General features: G+C 36.4%; 1 protein-coding gene across 3 annotated transcripts in view; it reads left to right on the top strand.

Annotated features, from left to right (window-relative positions):
• Positions 1 to 4,271: 4,271 nt before the first annotated feature.
• STPG2 (sperm tail PG-rich repeat containing 2) overlaps positions 4,272 to 21,216 on the top strand; it is a 667,306-nt gene continuing 650,361 nt past the window's right edge. For 2 of the 3 annotated variants that reach the window (XM_054253130.2, XM_035293288.3), the window contains exons 1-4: positions 4,272 to 4,470; positions 11,767 to 11,879; positions 13,703 to 13,861; positions 18,037 to 18,201. In XM_054253130.2, the coding sequence (XP_054109105.1) occupies positions 4,362 to 4,470; positions 11,767 to 11,879; positions 13,703 to 13,861; positions 18,037 to 18,201 (546 nt within the window). In that variant the 5' untranslated portion in view covers positions 4,272 to 4,361. Of the gene's footprint in view, positions 4,471 to 11,766; positions 11,880 to 13,702; positions 13,862 to 18,036; positions 18,202 to 21,216 lie in introns of those variants that run through there. The other variant, XM_054253131.2, reaches the window with a different exon arrangement.

Genomic DNA, 21,216 nt, shown 5'->3' on the forward strand with positions numbered 1-21,216 from the left:
TCGTTTGTAGGGACATGGATGAATCTGGAAAACATCATCCTCAGCAAACTGACACAAGAACAGAAAATGAAACACCGCATATTCTAACTCATAGGTGGGTGATGAAAAATGAGAACACATGGACACAGAAAGGGGAGTACTAAACAGTGGGGTCTATTGGGGGGAAAAGGGGAGGGCCAGTGGGAGGGGGAGGTGGGGAGGGATAGCCTGGGGAGAAATGCCAAATGTGGGTGAAGGGGAGAAGAAAAGCAAAGCACACTGCCATGTGTGTACCTGCCCAACTGTCTTGCATGCTCTGCTCATGTACCCCAAAACCTATAATCCAATAAAAAATAAAACAAAAAAAAAAGAAAATACTTATTTTCATAATAGTGTACTTATATTCACATGAGTTTATCATGGTTATTTTTAATAAACTAATAAATATTCTTAAAAAAAAAATAGCCCTTAATTTTATCAAATGCCTTTTCTTTTTTTTATACTTTGGGAGGCCTAGGTAGGAGGATCACTCAACTGTCTTTTTTTCATCTATTGATATCAACATATATTATTTTCTCTAATAATTAATGTAGAAGGTTATGTAGTGGTTTTCTAAAACCGAATTATCCAAGCAATTACAGAATTTACTTATTTGGTGTCAATGTATTATCCTATAAAAGCATTGCTAGATTCTGTTTGCTACTGTTTCATTTTATTTGTTAGATACATATTTATGGTAGAGATTGATTGTACTATTCTTTTTTGGTAGATTTTTGAACATGTTTTAGTATTAAAGTTATATACATTCATGAATAAAATGGAAGGAATTCTTTATTTATGATATGGAATATTTCAAATACCATTGGAATTAATTTTCTTCTGGTATTCATGCCTGTTTATAAAGTACAATTTTATTTCAGAAAAGTTTTAGATCTGCAGAAAAATTATAAAGTACAGAGAGATACCCAATCTATAACCCATAGAGAATTTCTGCTATTTGCTCCTATTGCCGGCAGGAGTGTGAGATTACAATGAACTATGATGGTGCCATGGTATTTCAGCCTGGAAGACAAAATAAGATCCTGCCTGTATTAAAAACAATTTTTGTGTGTGTGTATGTGCAGATGGAATTAGCAAATAGGAAGAAATAATGAAGCAATATTAATACATTGTTATTAACTAAATTCCATACTTTATTTGGATTTCTTTAGTTTTTAACCTAATTTCCTCTTTCTGTTCTTCATTGCAGACAACATATTCAATAATGAATTAGTTTGATTTCTTGAACCTTGTTCTTGTTCAAGCTTCATTTTGAAGTTTATTGTGGTATAAGCCAGCAGGGAGAAATGGAAAGAACCCAAATTCTGAACTCAAATAAATCTTAGCTCAAACTTAGTTTCCATTATGGAATTCCTAATACAGTAAAGTGGTCATATAGTGTGCTTAGTTAGCATTAACACTGTTTTGCAGGAATTGAGAAATTCTGAACCAAATTATTTCATATTTATATGTAATTAAAATTCTGTGTTAACATGTTAATTTTTTAGCAGTATTCTAATTCCAGACTATTGAATATTTACAATGAGAGATAATGAAAAGAATTAATTTTTCTCATTAAAAAATACCTTCCAATTTTGAAACACTGTGCACCATTCTCATTACTGAACCATAAGGAGGAAATAATAGCTGGGAAATATAGAGAAAGTGGCCACATTAACTAAAGAAATAGAAGTTTTCATACTAAAATAATTTTCTTTTAAGACAGGTCTTGCTTTGTCTTCCAGGCTGGAGTATGGTGGCACCATCATAGCTCACTGTAATCTCAAACTCCTGCTTGGCTAATTTTTAATTTCTTTTTTCATGTATGTGTGCAATTGAAATTTTCTATGTTGCCCAGGCTGGTCTTGAACTTCTGGCCTCAAGCAATCCTCCTGCCTTGGCCTCCCAAAGTGCTAGGATTAAGGATTACAGGTGTTAACCACTGTGCCTGGACTCATAGTAGAAACTTTTAAAAGAAAGATTTTTTTTGTTAAGAATGCAGAATTTTGAGAGCCCAAGTATTACCAAATTATGAAGAATATATAGTGTTGCTCTTTAATGGTGTGATATTTAGATAGGATCTGACAAGAAGACCCAGATCAATGGACTCCTGCCATTGATCAACGACCCTTCTCTTTTAAGTCCTTGAAAAAGTATTCATCCAGGAGGCAGGCAAGGTAAAAAAAAGTGTATTCCTAGCTTGTACTCAGTCAGAAACTCTCCCTTAGAGGTCTGCAAATGAGCTAGGAGGGATGCTACAAAGAACTCCCTTTGTCTAAATTAAGTTAGGTTCAACGGCTGAAAATAAAATCAGACAGAAAGCATATAAAGCCGGCTTTACGACTTCCATTTCCAGTCTCCAACAAATATGTATGTCCAAGCAAAGAGTAATGTAGGCTGCTGCAGACAGAATGGCCAGACAGGGCATGAAAGTTTGCATCAGTGCCTACAACAACCATTGCCTAGACCTGAGTTTGCAGTTTGGGCTGATATCCTTGTTTGGATCATCAAGGGCAGATGATGTCCTTAAGGAATGTGCAATAGGGGACAAATTTACAAGCACCACTAGATTATCATGCAGAGCATATGAATTTTTCTCTGTCATCACTGTGATTCTTTCTAATATGTCATGGTAAAAATCTAACTCTTCTGAAAGGGTATTGGTGTCAGCTTCGAAAATAAGGTTAAAATAACATTGAGAAAATTGTGAGGGGTTCTCCCAGAATCCAGGGAGAATTGAAGGTAGTGAGAGGTTTCCAAAATACTGCAATATTCATTTTCCTACCATTAAAAAAAAATCTTGGTCAACTCAGTTTGGATTATATGTCTCTTTCCCATTAGAGAGAGAACACCTGAGAACAGGGACTTTCTTATGCCTTTGTATCCTCACAACTTAGCAGGGTATGGAATCTAGAGTATAAACCAATTCGAGTTTTTTAAGTGAATAAATAATTTAGCTAGCTATTCAACAGAAGAAAAGGTATTACAGATACATCCTTGAGAAGCATATAATAGCCTTGCAAGGAGAGGGTCCCGACATGTATGGCACAATTAAGCCACAGTAAATGTTGCACAGAATTGACTGGCAAATCGTGTATGTACTACAGAGTATGAAAACTATAAAATCTTGTAGTAGGGAAAAATTAAAGTACTGTAGATCATTTGGAGGCAAGATATGGTCAAGGTAGGATTTGTCTAAGCCTTTGAGGATATTTAGAATCTGGATAGAATTCTTGCTGGAAAAAACACCCGGAGAGAAGCAGAGGTGGATTCTGACGTAGATTCCTTCAGGCCCAAGTACAAGCTAGGTTTCTTTTGCCCAAGGTTGAGACCCACTGGTTTACTGGGGGTGGAATGGGATTTTTCAGTGCCTTCGCTTTGCTTTATAAACAGAGAGATGAATCAATATTGTGGTTGTCTGGCATCCCACAAAAGCGGCTGCTTTCAGTCATGTGCACGACTTCAGTTGTGAGCTTTTCGCCTCCTTCCCTGGGTTCCCCATTTATTTTTTTTTCACTTTTTACCCTTATCTTGTGATTTTTTTTTTCTGGGTTCCCCATTTGTTGTCACCGCCCTGACCCGTGGGTTTGTCTTAGCAGTTTGGACTACCTACGGGATAAGACCAGAGGTGCTTTTCCTCTGCGAGTGCGAGTGGAGCTGCGGGAGCCGCGGAGCTCTCTGCTTCAAGCTACTGCTTTTTTCTTTCCTAGGTTTTGTTGAGTCGGGAAGCAAATCAAGGTCAAGTTAATCCTCACCTTCCTAACACGTTTTCTAGGGTTCTTCTGTTGTTAAAAAGGTTCGGGACCTAAGTAGTTACCAGGGTCAAGAGGACTATGAGGTTTGGTCCCGCCTCGTTTAAGGCGCGCCCGTCTCCGGGTGGAGCCAGCTGGGAAAGGCTCGCGGCTCGGTGCGCATGCTCCGTGGACTCGGCTCGGGAAGGCACCTCGACGGCGCTCCCCAGAGACGGGGTCCGCCTCCACCCCAGGCTTCCGGGCAGAGAGAAGTGGGCGGAGTGAGGGCCGGAAGCACCGGGCGGGAGTCTTCATCAGTAATCCTCAATTTTCGTGTAGTGCACCTGGCAAACTGATGATTTTGTGAGATGTCTAATCTCTAGTCGCTTACCCCTCTACTTTACCACAGGGATAGAAATCCATTTGAGGAAATCTGCTACCAATAAGCGGGCTGGGAGACAACCCCAACGCTATTTTCTCTATTTACGGAAGCTGTGTCCCGGCCTCCTCAGTGTGTTGTTCGCTTCCTTTTTCTCCACACCCCCTCTAGCCGCCTTGTTTTTATCGTTTTCCGCACCTCCCTTCCCCAGCGCTCCCACTACCCCAAGGACCATGTATGACCGGGCTCCCCGTCTGCTCAAATTGGCTGAAGGTGGCAGCACTGAGGCCCATGTGGGTCCTGGATCCTACCAGGTACCTTTCCTGAAGCAGCAGGCGACAGGTAAGTTTTAGGGACAGGCCCACCTCCTGTGACAGGCATCCCATCTTCAGCCCGCTCCGCTTCTGTGTGCTTGTGAGTTAAACATAGAGCGGAATAGGCGTTTGTGGCCATTCATACAGCAGTCAGTCAGTATTTGGAACAAAAAGAAACGAGAATATAGAGAGGAATAGCACCATTTTGCAAGTGTAACAAAACATGAAGTAGTCAGGGAAAACACTATCGTTTTATTTTACAGGTGAGACTAATGGTATCACTTGTCTCATTTCACGAGGCTGGTGAGCATATGGCTAGGACTTTTGATTATACAATAGTTGTCCACATCCTACTTTTGATTGTACAGTTTAGGTCTAGGATTTTGATTTTCTGGCTCTGTTGACTTACCTCCTGCTGTCTCTGCTTTATAATCCTGTCTGCCTCACACCTTTCCTCCCATTAACTGGAGACATTTATTTACTAAGATGTAACTTTTATTTATATTTTGCAGTATTATTTGAAGATAGTTCTGTTTTTTTTTTGTTTGTTTTTTCCAGATAGATGTTTCTGACCATCCTCATCTTCTCTTTTAACACACTTCAGGGGAGCCCCTTTTCTCCACATTCTGTAAAGGAAAGCTATATTTTTGACCAGTGGAGTGGGAAGGATAATTTAAATAATGATTTACAGGCGGGCACGGTGATGTAAATAATTATTTATTTACAGCTGGTTGAGGCAGGCGAGTCCCTTTGGGAGGCCGAGGCGGCAGATCATTTGAGGTCGTGATTTCAAGGTCAGCCTGGTCATCCAACATGGTGAAACCCCGTCTTTACTAAAAATAGAAAAAAATTAGCCCGTTATTGTGGTGTGTGCCTGTAATCCCAGCTACTCAGGAGGCTGAGGCAGGAGAATTGCTTGAACCTGGGAGGTGGAGTTGCAGTGAGTGGAGATCCTGCCACTGCACTCCAGCCTGGGCAACAGAGCAAGACTCCATTTCAAAAATAAGAATAATAATTTGCTCTCCTCGTTTGGTTTGCAGTTAGTGACTTAGTCAAAACTTTAAATACGTCAAATTTGCTTTCTACTTTTCTATTCTGATTTCTGGAGCTTTTAATACCATCCAAATGATGTTTTTTCTTAACCTGAATTTTCCCCATACCTACACTATGTATTTTGAAGCAAATGCCAGGATCCTGTTATTCTGTTATGTAACTCATCAGATAAGGGTTGGTTTAGGTTTCTTGGGGTGGAGTACAAATTTGTCTTCTGACAAATTTGAATTATACTTTTGAATTATATATACTGCTTCACAGCATCTGATATCACTTTTCTTGCAGCTTATTCTATGTCTTTATTTTAATAAAGTTGAGCTACTGTAAGCACTAATTCACCCAATAATAGTCATAGGTAGCTAACAATGACCACCTATGACACTTTGCAATTCTTAATTTTGACACAACCGACCATTTTCTTCTTGGAAACACTTCTTTACAAAATGTAACACATTTTCTCCTGGTTCTTTTTCCAACTACTGTCTTGGAGGAGTGTCTGGTATGTGGTTGGGACCTAATAAACATTTGTTAAATGCTTGATCAGAGCATCATTTTCTCCCCCTCTCCAAGCAGTCCTTCATGGTCTTCTTTCAATGTTTTTATGCTTCTGGTTGACGAAAAGAGTCAAACTCTGTATAATATTTTAAGAGATTTATTCTGAGCCAAATATGAGTGACCATGGCCTGTGACACAGCCCTCAGGAGGTCCTGAGAACATGTGCCCAAGGTGGTTGGGGTACAGCTTGGTTTTATGTATTTCAGGGAGTCATGAGACATTAATCAAATACACTTAAGAAATACATTGGTTTCTTTCAGAAAGGCGGGACAGCTCAAAGTGGGGGCTTCCAGGCTATCGGTAAATTTAAACATTTTCTGGTTGACAATTGATTTGAGTTTATGTGACGACCAGGCATCAAAGGAAATGTTTAGGTTAGGATAAAGGATTGTGGAGACCAAGTTTTATTGTGCAGAGGAAACTCTCAGAGAGAGAGCAGGTTGTAAAATGCTTCTTATCAGACCTAAAAGGGTATGTGGCTCTTACTTGATTATATCCTAAATCTGGAAAGAAACGAAAACAAAGGGGAAAGGGTATTCTCTATAGAATGTGGATTTTTCCCACAAGAGACTTTGCAGGGCAATTTCAAGGTATGGCAAGGAAATATATTTTTGGGTAAAACATTTTGATTTTCTTCCTTGTCTCATAATGTTATGCCAGAGTCCAGTTGGAAAGTAAACCATGATATATAGGGTTAAATAAAACTCTTCTGATGAGAATTTATTGGTTTGTAGGACATGACTCCCTAGATCTCTTAGATAAGAATTTGGGCAAGGTAAAACAAATCAGAGCTGAGTCCTCATTCTAAACATCTTTAAATGTTTATATACTGTACTTTCCATCCTTTGCTTGTTGCTTTTCTCATATGTACTTTCTCATTAGTGTCCATAGACCACTATCTCTATTCTGATTCTGATGACTCCTGGAAGAAAATCTTTAGAGATATGGGTGATTTATATTTCTAAGATGAGCTTTCTCCTAATCTTTTGGCTTTCAACCCTGCCAGTCACTTCTGTTTGTTTGTTTATTTTTCTTTTCTTTTTAATTGTTTGTTTTTGTTGTCCTTGAGTCATAACCCATTACTTTTTTGAACATCTCTACCTAGGCAGTCTCTGGTATCTGAAGTTTTTAGGGTCTGAGCTCATAATTTTTTTTAGTAGTTCTTGTCCCTTTTTAAAAATTCCTTATTAGTCTATGATAGACTTTAAATTTTGGAATTATTCTAGATTCCTTTTTTTCTTTTTCTATTTTTTTTTTCTAGATTCTTTCTTTTCTCCCTGACTACTCCTGTTGATCATTAACCGCTAATGATTCTATCTTCTCAGTGCCTCTTTGGTTGGTTCCTCTTTTCCATTTAGCGGTCCTTAACTTAGTTCAAGCTCTTATTATTTCTATTTTGAATTAAACATATAAAATATTACCTGTTTCTACTTATTTCCGTTTTCAATCCATCTTCTATCTTGTGGCTAGAGTCGTCCTTCTACGATTTATTACTTGTGGGAAAAAAAACCCCTCGTAACATCAAGGTTAAAATCTAAACTCCTTAACATGGTTCGTCATGTTCTTCATGTTATGGGCCTTGCCTCATCACCCACACACACCTCCACCTCCACTTGACCTACATTTCAGCAATTTCAACTTTACGGTTTTCCTAAGTTCGTGCTCACTCACCTCTGTGCCTCTGTATCTGCTGATACATTTGCCAGTACACTGTTTTCTTTTTTAACTTGGCTAATTTGTATTTATTTTTTGAGATTCAGCTAAAGTTAAGTTATTCACTGACTCTACGCTTTCTCAGATTTTTCTTCTCTGACTCCTTAATGACTTTTATAGTGATTCTATATTGTAGTTAAAGTTAACTTGTCTGGCAGCCCCACTAAAATGTGAACTGCTTGAGGGTAATAACCATGATCTTTACTCCATTATTCTTAGTTTTTGGCTGAATATCATAACACATAAGTTAAAAAACAAACAGTAATCTTGAAATAAAATTAAAATATACTGAGCCACATATAGCATAATTTAAAACTTGTAGCTTGTAACTTTGCTCAGAGAGCAGTAAGTAGCGCGCGGTAAACCCTTCTTTTACTGTTTTATCGGATGGTGTCTTGTTGATCTATGAGCTAAAGTAGGAAATTCCATGCTTGGGAAATTTGAGCAGCTGCATCCTATAAATCTTATTTTAGCAATTCTAAGAGATAATATGCTGATAATCAATAGAAGTAACAGGTGTCTCTTTAGTGATTTCTCTGCTGAATTCTCTGGAAGGTAATTGAAAAGTAGTTGCCATCTCTTTCCTAGGTACATACGACCTCACCTACATTTAGGACTAGTAATTGGACTATACAGAGGCATACAATTATTTCAGCTAAGGGTCAGGTGCATTTTGTCAAGTATGATTTAAGAAGAACAGATATAGGGGATTTATACAGTTTACTTGTTACTTTGAATTTCACAAGAGGAAAAGACCTTAGAGCCTTAGATACAAATACTCTATTCCCAACCTTCTCCCCTAACTACTGCTCTCCCATTGTCCCCTCCAGGTAGCCTGCTTGGCCAGGCCAGTTTTTCAGGGCATTATCTCTCTACATTTTCCTCAGGAAATTCTTTTTACCTTAATTGAAATTCTGTTTCCTTGGCTATAGGCCATTTTATCAGGGAGAATCTCTTCTACCCAGGACCTCCAACCTGAAAGGACAGGACTAAGCAGACAGTCCTTGACTTAGGATGATTCAACCTACTTTTAAAAAAATATTTTGCACAATGGTATGAAAGCAATATGCATTCAGTAGACACCAAATTCCCAGGACCATATAACCATTCTATTTTTCATTTTCAGTGCAGTATTCAATAAATTACATGAGATATTCAACATTTTATTATAACATAGTTTTTATGTTAGGTAATTTTGTCTAACTTTAGGCTAATGTATGTGTTCTGAGCATGTTAAGGTGGACTAATCTATGGTATTATGGGTTAGGTATATTGCATACAGTTTCAATTTATAATATTTTATTTTATTTGTTTATATTTTTTATTTTTTTTGAGACAGACTTTTGCTCTTGTTGACCAGGCTGGAGTGTAATGGCATGATCGTGGCTCACTGCAACCTCTGCCTCCCAGGTTCAAGCAATTCTCCTGCCTCAGATTCTCAAGTAGCTGGGATTACAGGCATGCACCACCACCCACACCTGGCTAATTTTTGTATTTTTGATAGAGACAGGGTTTCACCATGTTGGTCAGGCTGGTCTTGGACTTCTGACCCCCCACCCACCCCGAACTCCCAAAGTGCTGGGATTATAGACATGAGCCACTGCGCCCAGATAATTTACAATATTTTCTAATTATGACGATTTTTATTGGTAAGCAATTCTATCACAAGTCAATGAGCATCTGTATTTTTTAAAGGGATTAAGAATTGAGAAAAAATGCATTTTATTAATCCACAAAAATTTGCTATTAATTCCATCCAGTGTATTTTCATGTTGTAAATTTGATTTGAATTTTTTTATATCTTCTCATCATGTTCACCTTTCTCTACCTTGTTGAATATATAAAGGATATTTACAATAGATAGTGTTCTTGTCTGCAGATTCCACCTTTTCATTTCTTGATCTGTTTCTTTTCATTGACTTTTCTCCTCTTTTATGTCTTGAAAATATACTCTCTGGTAATTTGTATGACTTATTTTATATGTATTTTGAGTGCATATGTGTGTGTTTTTATATGTGTGTTTGGAATGAAATCTGGTTCTTGTTCTCTGGCTATTTACCCTGAGTAAGTAGAATGTTTCACTGGTGTCCTGGGTTTCTCAGTCTACCTGACAACTGTTGCCTTTTCAAAATGAACCTTGGCTTATTTTTAACGATTTCTGGTCTGTGGTCTTTGTAACTTATTTGAAGGTCAGTCTGCCTTCTTTCTAACCTTTCTCTTCCTTTTACCCTTCCCTTTCCTCTTCCCTTCTTCTCTGCTTTGGGATAGCCAGCTAAACCATCAGTCACTAAATTAACACCTAGAGCTTTAACATCATCCACGAAGTTTTTCCTGATCACCTCAATGTGAATGAGAACTTCTCTTCTTTTTGAATTTTTGAGCATTTATCTTCCATTATGGCATTAGAGATGCTTTTCCTTGTTTAAAATTATTTCAATAGTTTTCTTAAAATTATTTCAATACTTTTCTTAATGCTTCAAGATATTACCTTTTTAGAGGTAAGATCTATATTTTGTTCATGTCTTTTATGTTGCCATACTTAACACAAATAAATAATTCTTGACATTGGTTACATTTTAACATGTGGGCCTCAAAAGAAACATATTATTTTATTTTAAGGAGTATCTTTTTATTAATTAGTCCAGATTAGTAAGATTTGTATTATATTAATTATCACAATACATTCCTGCAGTAATAGCACATGTTTTCCTTTAGTATACAAGATTTAGTGTAAAAGTTTTGAGTCTTCACTTGCATTCTTTTATTTTCTATTTGAATATAGCTGCTGCTCTATTCTCTCTTATCTCTTCTGTAATATCCACATTGCTTAAACACTAGTAGTTTTTCCCTATAGATCTTGAATTTTTTATAATCAGTTTTTTTCAGTAGAGTATTCAAGTTTGTATAATCTCAAAGAAACTTGTGTCTTAGATTTGTAAATCTTTGTTTAGGGTCAGTCAGTCAAGAAATACTGATACCAACTATGTGCCTAGGCAAGGAGACATGACCAATTATCTGCTGTAAACCCACTTTAAATTCTTTCCTCCCCTGTTGGAGGCCCAGATAAAGTCTTTGTTGAAGTGATTGATATAGATTCAGATAACTGTTTGATTTGTATGATCATGGAGCCTATGGTAATGGATTTTAAATTAATCAAAATTTGAAAAGTCCTTTTTTCACAGGATTTTGCTTTTTGTTCAGCATTTTAATTTTTTTGTAAATTATTAAAGTTATTTTTATATGTCTACTCTTTGAACATAGAAATTCTGATCTTTTTAATCTAGGCTGTCTTTACAAGTTTATATATGCTGTATTCTACAAGTAATATATGCTATTTCAAAATATAAAACAATGGTCTGAGGATGAAAACATTTTTATCAGCTAAATATAACTGACATTTTCATCCCCACCCAAAATGATTAGAAGACAAGAGGGTTTTAGTTTGTTTTTCCTTTTCTTTTTTCTGAGATGGAGTTTCACTCTTGTTGCCCAGGCTAGAGTGCAATGGCGCGATCTCAGCTCACAGCAACCTCCACCTTCCAGGTTCAAGTGATTCTCCTGCCTCAGACTCCCACGTAGCTGGGATTACAGGCATGTACCACCATACCCTGCTAATTTTGTAATTTTAGTAAAGACAGGTTTTCTCCATGTTGGTCAGGCTGGTCTTGAACTCCTGACCTCAGGTGATCCACCTGCCTTGGCCTCCCAAAATGCTGGGATTACAGGCGTGAGCCACAGTGCCTGGACTGTTATTTTCTTTAGGTATTTTGTTGTTGTTCAGTAAGTCCAGTTCTTTAAGTTCTTGTATTTAATATATTAATAAATTTCTGATCTTATATAAGATATTTTATAATTTAATAACTTCTCTGACTAGCCATTAGTTCTGAAAGTAAAGTCTTAACAATTGAGGATACTCATGATTATTTATATTTTGAGTGTTTTTTTTCTCTGAAATCCTTTGACTCTTGTCTTATTTGCTGGTCATATGATTTTATTTTTATAGGTAGTTATGCACCGTTTCTTTCTTTGACTGCCAGAGAAAGTGCTTTTACCATTGCCTCTAGCATTGAGAAAGCTGTTCCAGGTCCAGGACACTATAATGTTTCAGAAGCCCAGGTAACTTTATAAAGTTACTATAATTGACTTAATAAAATAATATTTTCTTCCCTGAATAGACCAAATGTCATATGTTGTATTTTATTTTCTTCTCATATTGTCTTTTACTTTCAATTTATATTTTTATAATTTGAATAATATAAAATAAATATATTTGATGTTGGTTGCATGATTTGGTTAGATGTTTTTCAATATTCTATGTATTCTATAAGACACAAAATATTGTTACATGCTGTATGGTCCTTGAGAATGAGAGAATAGAACTCTTTAATGATTTATGGCCCATGGAAGTTATACAGATAGTCAAAATATGTAGAAGAGGAATGACAGTAGAGTGAAAGAATTTGTTTTTGTGCCATACTTTAAAGCTATCGCCATTGCCCTTGTCTCATATGTCTCCTTTTCTGCACAGTCTCAAGAGTCTGTGACTGGAATGTCTTCAATGGTTCATTCATGTTTAGAAATAGTGAATATAACTCGATATCTTCATAGCCATGAGTATCATCTTTTTCCATTTTCACATAAATTTTGCATTTTTATGTACTGGCTCCTAGCTGATTCCAGCAGACCTTTAACTCCCCTGTTGGAGGCCCAGATAAAGTCTTTGTTGAAGGATTGATATAGATTCAGATTGTGGTTTTAGTTGTATACTCGTGGAGCCTATGGTAATGGATTTTAAATTATCAAAATTTGAAAAGATTTTTCCACAGGATTTTGCTTTTTGTTCAACTTTTAAATTTTTTTGTAAAATAAATTATTAAAGTTATTTTTATATGTCTACTCTTTAAACATAGAAATTCTGATCTTTTTAAAATAGTACTCAAGCAGTAAATTGCCTATTTAAAAATAAAAGTTGACTCAGTTTTTAAAAGGAGACCTCCTTTGTATATTTTTTAAAAGCTGAATGAAATTTAATAAGGTCCCCAGGAGAGAGAGGCTCTGTGAATAGTGACTATAAATAACTGGACATCCGAAAAAGGCTATTTGTAAATCAGTGACTTAAAATCTTAGATAATCAATCAAATGCTATTATCATAACTCATCTTTTTGAAATGATTGCACTATAATTGTTTACAGAAATCTTTATGATGCAATTTTACCCAAATTAATTGGATATTAGTCAATTGATACTTTTCAGATTCTTGAGAATCCAGAGATGTAGCATGGAGAGCCCTGGAAGAATCCACCCAAATGTTTGCTCTGCAATAAACAGTGTTTAAAATTAATTTGAACATAAAACCAAGCTGTTGTTGATAAGTCTTTATAAACTTTTCTTGAAATGACCAAAATGTTATTCGTGAAAAGAATGAACACTAAATAACCTTTTGAAAGGTTTGCTCTCTCCCTCTTCTCTCTCTCTCTCTCTCTCTCTCTCTCTCTCTCTCTCTCTATATATATATATATATATACATATATATATATATATATATTTTTTTTTTTTTTTTCAACATGGATGCCAACATTTTTTTTTCTTTTTACTAGATTTCAGGGGTACAAATTTTTCCAAGGGCCTTTATTCTTGCTCTACAGCTTTGGGAATTTCCACCTCTGATTTCTGTTTTAAAGTGGAGTTTTCTTGCACTCTCTCAAAGTGCTCCAAGTACAGCACATTTTAGTTTTGAGTTTCAAGTTAAAACTGACAATTATAATTGTTATCTTCTCTTACAATCCCTTTTTACTGGAACTGTGTCTTCAGTCAAGAGTGAGCTTTCTCAGCTTGCATTTTAAAACTATTTTCTGATAATGATTAATACCTACAAAGTAGAAATTAATTGTAAAGTGCTTCTTTTATATGTCAGAAGTTTTTTTTCTCTCCATTTCAGTGTAATATAAAGGGAGGCCATAGTCTACAAAACCGGGAGAAACGTTTTAAGAAGTTTATTTCAGATAATCCAGGACCAGCAAGCTATGATCAGTCTTATCCTAGAACACAAGATATCATGAACAGAAAAGTATTAGAGGCCAAAGAGCATCTTCAGTCAGTACGTTGCTATTTTAAATTATATTTGTAATGACATTTTTTTAGTTAAAATAGTAAAGGTTTAATATTTTATGTGATGTTAGGTACATTTAAAAAGGCTTCCTATAAAAATTAGATTTGTTAGTATTTATGTTTTTGTTATAAGTACATAAACTTTAGTTTTTAACTGTATTCATATCTAACTTCATTTTTTTGCTCCTGGTAAATCTATAATCAATTTTATTATCTCTGGTGAATAAAAAGTAAGGGAGATTTTACACACTGCCTTAGTGATTTACCTATATATAGAGGAAAGTCTGTGTTAAGTACTGTTAATAATATATGACTTCCTGCTGGCAAGGAAGGAAAAGAAATATAAATAATGCAAGTTAAACATATGATCCCTGAAGTAAAAAATCTTAAAATTTAGATGGGAGATAGACAAATAGATAGCTGTTAATTCAAGACAAAATGTGACAGTTGCTAAATGAATGATCATGTAGCGAAATGCCATAGGAATTTAAAGGAGGACTACTGTATTATGTGAAGGCATAATTTATGGAAGACTTATAGAAGAGTTGGGTCTTTACATGGGCATTGAAGAGTAGAGTTGGAATATGCATTCTAAACTAGAGTGTTATATAAGTGAAGATATAGAAGTGGGTTTTTTTTTTTTGGAGATGAAGTCTCACTCTTATCCCTCAGGCTGGAATGCAGTGGCACGATCTCGGCTCACTGCAACCTCCGCCTCCTGGGTTTAAGTGATTCTCCTGCCTGAGCCTCCCAAGTAGCTGGGATTACAGGTACCTGCCACCATGCCTAGCTAATTTTTGTGGTTTTAGTAGAGATGGGGTTTCACCATGTTGTTCAGGCTGTTCTCGAATGCCTGACCTCCCAAAGTGCTGGGATTACAGGTGTGAGCCACTGTGTCTGGCAGAAGTGAGATTTTCATGGAAGGTAGTAAGAAGGTTATTTTAACTGGAGTGAAGAATTTGTACAGAAGATTAGTATGTGGTATGTTTGGCAAGGTATTGGGTGATAGATAATAATTTTTACATCAAAGGCTACCTCTTTGAAATAAATAATATGATTAAGCAGATTTGGTCACTGTTTAGAGTGGTTCCCTTCTCTTGCCATAACTTCTTCATGTAGTTCATATTACATTTTAATCAGTTTTTTGTTTAGGAGGACATATTTTAAGGCCAAGTGCTTAGTTGAATAATATCAGTGCAATGACAATGAGGCTAAATTTTGTAAGCATAGTTAAATATCAGATATTTTTTGTGTGTGGACAAAGCAAATGTTCACTTACTTTGAGGTGACTAAGTGGCCATACATAATGCTAGATGTTGGTAATACATAGAAAAAATTATTGCTTCCTGAGATTTATAATTTTAATGGGGAAATAATGAATGAAATTTGGTACAATACTATTTTTTTTCTTTTTTATGGTGGTGATGAAATTTGCACTTTAAAAAACTAAAATTAATATGATTAATATGGGGATAAATAATCAGAACAGTGGTTGCTGTTCTAGAGGGAAGAAGATTGAATGGAAAAGGCAAGGAGGAGCCAGTCGTGGTGGTTCAGGCCTGTAGTCCTAGCACTTTGTGATGCTGAGGCAGGCAGTTCACTTGAGCTCAGAAGTTCGAGACCAGCCTGGGCAACATGACAAACCCATTCTCTACAAAAAAAACCCACAAAAAATTAGCCAGGTATGGTGGCATGTGTCTGTAGTCCCAGCTACTTGGGGGCTAAGTGAGATAATCACTTGAGCACTGGAAGATACTATTATTGAAATGCTATTTCAATAGGTACAATACTATTATTGAAATGCTATCTTAGAGCTATAATCCAGTGTTCACTAGTAGCTCAAGGTAGAGAGTCTTTGTAGGGAATAGGAGAAACAAATTGAATCTGATCTTGAAGGATTCACCGAGTAGTTGCAAAGAATGGGAAAAATATTTTTCCCCCAACTTTATTCATGTGCAGTAAAAACCACATGAATAAAGACACTAAAGTGTTTGCTAGCATGGTATATTCCAGAAAAGAACAAAGTTCTTTGGAATGTTCAGAGTACAGAAGCTAAGGGAGAGTTATAGTAGAGACTGGAGGTAGGGGTTATATTTTGGAAAGTCTTGACATCACACAAATATTTTTGAATGTACTGAAAGGAGGGAAAGCCATTAAATGATTTCTTAATTTGGTAATTAATCTCATAGGTATTGCTGAAACTACTTAATGATTGTCTTTAATTGATAAAAAATAAAATTCTGGCTGGGTGTGGTGGCTTACACCTGTAATCTCAGCACTTTGGGAGGCCAGGGCAGGCACATCACTTGAGGCCAGGAGTTTGAGACCAGCCTGGCCAACATGATGAAACCCTGTCTCTACTTAAAAAAATACAAAGATTAGCCAGGCCGGGTGGCATACTCCTGTAATTGCAGCTACTTGGGAGGCTGGGGCATGAGAATCACTTGAACATGGGAGGCAGAGGTTGCAGTGAGCCAAGATCATGCTACTGTACTCCAGCCTGGGGAACATAGTGAGACTCTGCCTCCTGCCCCCAAAAAAATTTTAATAAAAAAGAAAAATGGCCACAGTGGCTCATACCTGTAATCTCAGCACTTTGGGAGGCCTCAGGGATCACCTGAGTTCAGGAGTTTGAGGCTAGCTTGGCCAACATGGTGAAACCCCATCTCTACAAAAAATACCAAAAAAAATTAGCCAGGTGTGGTGGTGTGTGCCTGTAATCACAGCTAGTCTAGAGACTGAGGTAGGAGAATTGCTTGAACCTCTGAGGCAGAGGTTGCAGTGAGCCGAGATCATGCCACTGCACTCCAGAAAAAAAAAAAAAAAGGAAAATTCTGCCAGTGATAGTATGTTTCTAACATAATTGTATATGGGCATGTGAACATGCAACTGTAGCATTAATTTATTCATACAGAAACTACAGGAGTCATTATATTCTTAATAATTTCAGTTGCCCAATAACTAAATCCTTTAAATGCCAATACTTTTATTTGATATATTTTATATTAATATTTGTAATATATGTTACACCTTCCTGTTTTTATTGAGGTTTTTAAAATATTTTACATTAAAGCAAATTTTGATAAAAGGATAATCACCCTAAAACTTCTGATTCTAACATTAATTTATAGATGGGGTTTCACCATGTTGGTGAATTTTTACATAGCTTTTTCTGGTATTAAATTATACATGTAGGTGACTTTATACATTTATATATAATTTCACATAAATTAGCTATATTCATAATTCACTTTTATATTTTGCTATTTCCATTTAGCATTACATCATAGACACTTTCCTGCTATATAGCTTGCATACTTAGGATATTTATACAAGACTCAGGAAACATGGAAACAAAAGTCAGGAACTGGAAAGAAATGAAGCCAGAAAGTGTTACTGAAAAATCTAAAGTTTGTTTTTGCATAGCAGATAGTATAATAGCATAATTGTTGATGTGAATAGGATTGCCTGTTTTTAGAATCAGTAATGATGGCTTTGCTAAGCAAGATAAATAACTGATCCAAATGAGAGAGAATCCTTGCTTCTTTTGATGACTTTAATAGTTATCTATTCTATTCTATTCTATTCTATTCTATTCTATTCTATTCTATTCTATTCTATTCTATTCTTAATTTAATAGTAGTGTATTCTTTTGGTTTATAGGATGAAACAAGACAGACTTCAATTTACTTCTTTAAATTACTTTTACAAAACAAACATTTTTGGCTGGGCACAGTGGCTCATGTCTATAATCCCAGCAATTTGGGAGGCTGAGGCTGGCAGATCATTTGAGACCAACAGTTCGAGACCAGCCTGGCCAACATGGTGAAACCCTGTCTCTACTGAAAATACAAAAATTAGCCAGGCATGGTGGCAAATGCCTTGTAGTCCCAGCTACTTGAGAGGCTGAGGTCGGGGGCAGAATTGCTTGAACCCTGGAGACAGAGGTTGCAGTGAGCGGAGATTGTACCACTGTACTCCAGCCTGGGTGACAGAGTGAGACCCTCTCTCAAAAATCTAGTAACAAAACAAACATTTTTGTTTTATATTATGAAACTCATTAAATCAACATTTAATAGTTGCCTTTTAGTGAAGTTTAATATTTGGTTCTTCATTCCCCTTCTTCTGGCCTTTAAATAAATAATATAAAATGTTTCCTTGTAGAAAATTTCAAGCGCACCTACACTTACCAGAAATGTTGATGCTCCTTCAATTCCTTCTTGTGGAAAGTCATATGGTTATCATATTAATGATGATGGCAGTATTATAAAACGTCTTCCACCTGCTAGTGACAATACACTTGGTCCAGCATATTACAAACCTCAATTTGTAAGTTTAATGCATTTCATATTGACAATTGGAAAATTGTTTATGATTTATATGTGGATTTCTTTTTTTTCTGGCTTATTTCTCCAAAAGAAAGTGATTACATGTTTTGGTTAATGTAACACGAATTGTGGTAACAGATAGGCTCCCCAATTTTAGTGGCTTAATATAGTAGAATTTGTTTTCCTTATTCATGTGATATTTCTTGTTAAGTGACTTTCCTTCATATAGGGATTCAGGGACACAGGATTATTCCATTTGTGTTTCTGTCATCCTCTAGGGATTTGTTGTCATCCCTATCCAGCTGGCAGAAGAGGATGGGGAATTATGTGTTGGAAGTTTTTGTAGGCCAGGCTTGGAGTTATAGCCAGTCACATGGCCATACTTAACTGCCAAGGAGGCTGAAAAATATAGTCTGTGTATCTCAGAAGAAGAAGAAATGGGTGTAAATTCCTAGGAGTCTCTGCCACAATGTATAATCATAAGTAATACATAGATAATCTTTTTCTGAATTTGAAAATAAAAAATAACATTTTGTTTTTAAAAGAATTTGAATCTGAGAATGTAAACGTCATTTATTCCAGAAATTATTTTTAAAAAAATGATAAGGTGCTTTTCTCTGACTGAAATATCAATTATAATATAGCTAATTCATCTCATCCAGAGTTTCAATTTCAGACCTGATTGGAGTTGTCAAGATTTCATTCAGACAATTGAAATGTATGTGTTATCCATGAATACATATGAATATAGATGGTATGTCTGGTTTTATTCAATTATAAAACAGAAATCATAGTACTTTGAACCAATGGTATTTTTATACTTCAATGAGATATAGAAGAAATAATTCTAGTGAGGAAAATTCTAAAAGTAAGCATAGATTTAAGGAAAGGCTGAAGAGACATCTTGGGCAAAGAAAAGGCATTCTCAGTATTTATCTTGACCTTTATTCCCAATATCTATAGTTACTTGTTGGTATATGACTCCATCTTTGGGCTTAGACTTAAGCACCTTCAAAAACCATTTGGTTTGTGGAAGTAGGTACAGTGGGAAGTTTTGGGGGTTTTAGATCCTTTGAACCATTAACATCTTTTTTCTTAAAATCTTTTAATTATAACATATATCAAACACATAGATAGTATGAAAATAATAGTAGATACCTATGTAACCATCACACAGATAAAACACATGTTAAAATTTCATCACATTGAAATTAGATTTATTTTAAAAGAAATGTATTATTACAATGTTTACCCTATTCTCCTGTCTTTATTACTCTCCTTTTTCCATGATATACATTAAACCTTCATTACATATTCATATATGAATAATTTTTTTAATGATTTTAACATTTAAATAAATATTATCTGGTGTATGTTTCTTGGGTTTTTGCTTACTGTTATATTTTCCAGATTTAACCATATGACCATATTAGATCTAATTCATTCATTGTTTGCAGTTAGATGTTTATTTTTAAAAAATAATTTAATATTTCAAAATAGTTTCAGACTTAAATAAAATCTTACAATAATAATAATAATTCTTTCTAAAGTACAGAGATCACTGGTATGAAAGGAAAAAAAAAAAAGAAAAAAGAAAAAAAGAATAATAATAATTCTAACCTTATAATAATAATAATTCACTCAGATCCTGCAGGTGTTAACATTTTATCACATTTGTTGTATCATTTTTTCTCCCCATATATTTATATTATTGTTTTTATTAAATCATTTAAGAGTACATTTTGGACATGATGCCTCTTTACCCCTAAGTAGTTCATTGTATGTGTTCTAATAACAAGACATTCTCAGAACACTAGCCAAAGATGGCTGATTAGAATCAGCTGTGTTCTGTGGCTCTCACTGAGAAGAATGAAAATGGCAAGTGAATTCACGTTCAAATAAGGTATCCAGGTTCTCTCACTGGGACTGACTGGGCAGTTGGTGCAAGGTTGGTGCAACCTACAGAAAGTGAGGAAAAGCAGGAGGGTGATAATGGCCCACCTGGCAGTGGCATAGGGCAGGAAGAGCTCCCTCCCCCAACCAAAGGAGGCAATGAATGAGTGTATGTTGCCCTGACTAGGAAACTACACTTTTCCCATGGATCTTTGCAACTCATGGATCAGGAGATTCCCTCTTGAGCCCATACCACCAGGGTCTTGGATCCCAAGCACAGAGGTGTGCAGGCTCTCAGAGACCACTTAGGTTGGCAGCCACTAAGGCATGCAGCCACTTGGGAAGGCACTTAGACACAGGAGTTGTTTTGCATACCCCAGCCCTGGGAATTCTGATGAGGCATATTGTCCCTTCCTGTAGGAATGGGGCTGAAGCCAGAGAGCCAAGCAGCATTATTCAGTGAGCCTCACTCCCATGGGACCTCACTAACTAAGACCCACTGGCTTGGAATCCCTGCTGGCCAGCAGCAGCAGGCTGGAGACTACCTAACATGACTGAATTTATGGGGGAAGGGGTAGGTGCCATCTCTGCAGCTCCAGTTGGCAGTAGAAGACTCTATTAGTGCCAAAGAAACTGAGTGTTTTATACTGGGAGGAATTTCCCACACTGCTACACAGTGGGTGTGGCAGATTGTAGCCAGACTGCTTCTTTTAGTGGGACCCTGATTCATCCCTCATCACTGGGCAGGACCTCCCCATGGGAGTTTCAGAAATTCCAGCCAAGGGTTTATGGACAGAACTCTGGTCTTCCTAGGATAGAGCCCCTTGTGGGGAGAGGCAGCAGCAGTCTCTGTAGTACACCCTATTTAGTCTTTCCTGGCAGCTGGCTCTGGAGAGTCTGGACAGTCTGGACAAGGGGGATACATCCCAGTTTAGCACACCTGCTCTGTCAAGGGGCAGCCAGACTGTTCTTTAAGCAGGTCCCTGATCTTGTTCCTTTGGTCTGGGTAAGACCTCCCGAGAAGGGTCACCAGACACCTCATATAGGAGCGTTCTAGCTGGCGTCAGGTAGGTGCCCCTCTGGGACAGAGCTCCTAGAGGAAGGAGCAGGCTGCTATCTTTGC

The sequence above is a fragment of the Callithrix jacchus genome, chromosome 3 (genome assembly GCF_049354715.1).
Source record: "Callithrix jacchus isolate 240 chromosome 3, calJac240_pri, whole genome shotgun sequence".
In the NCBI taxonomy this organism is placed as follows: domain Eukaryota; kingdom Metazoa; phylum Chordata; class Mammalia; order Primates; family Cebidae; genus Callithrix; species Callithrix jacchus.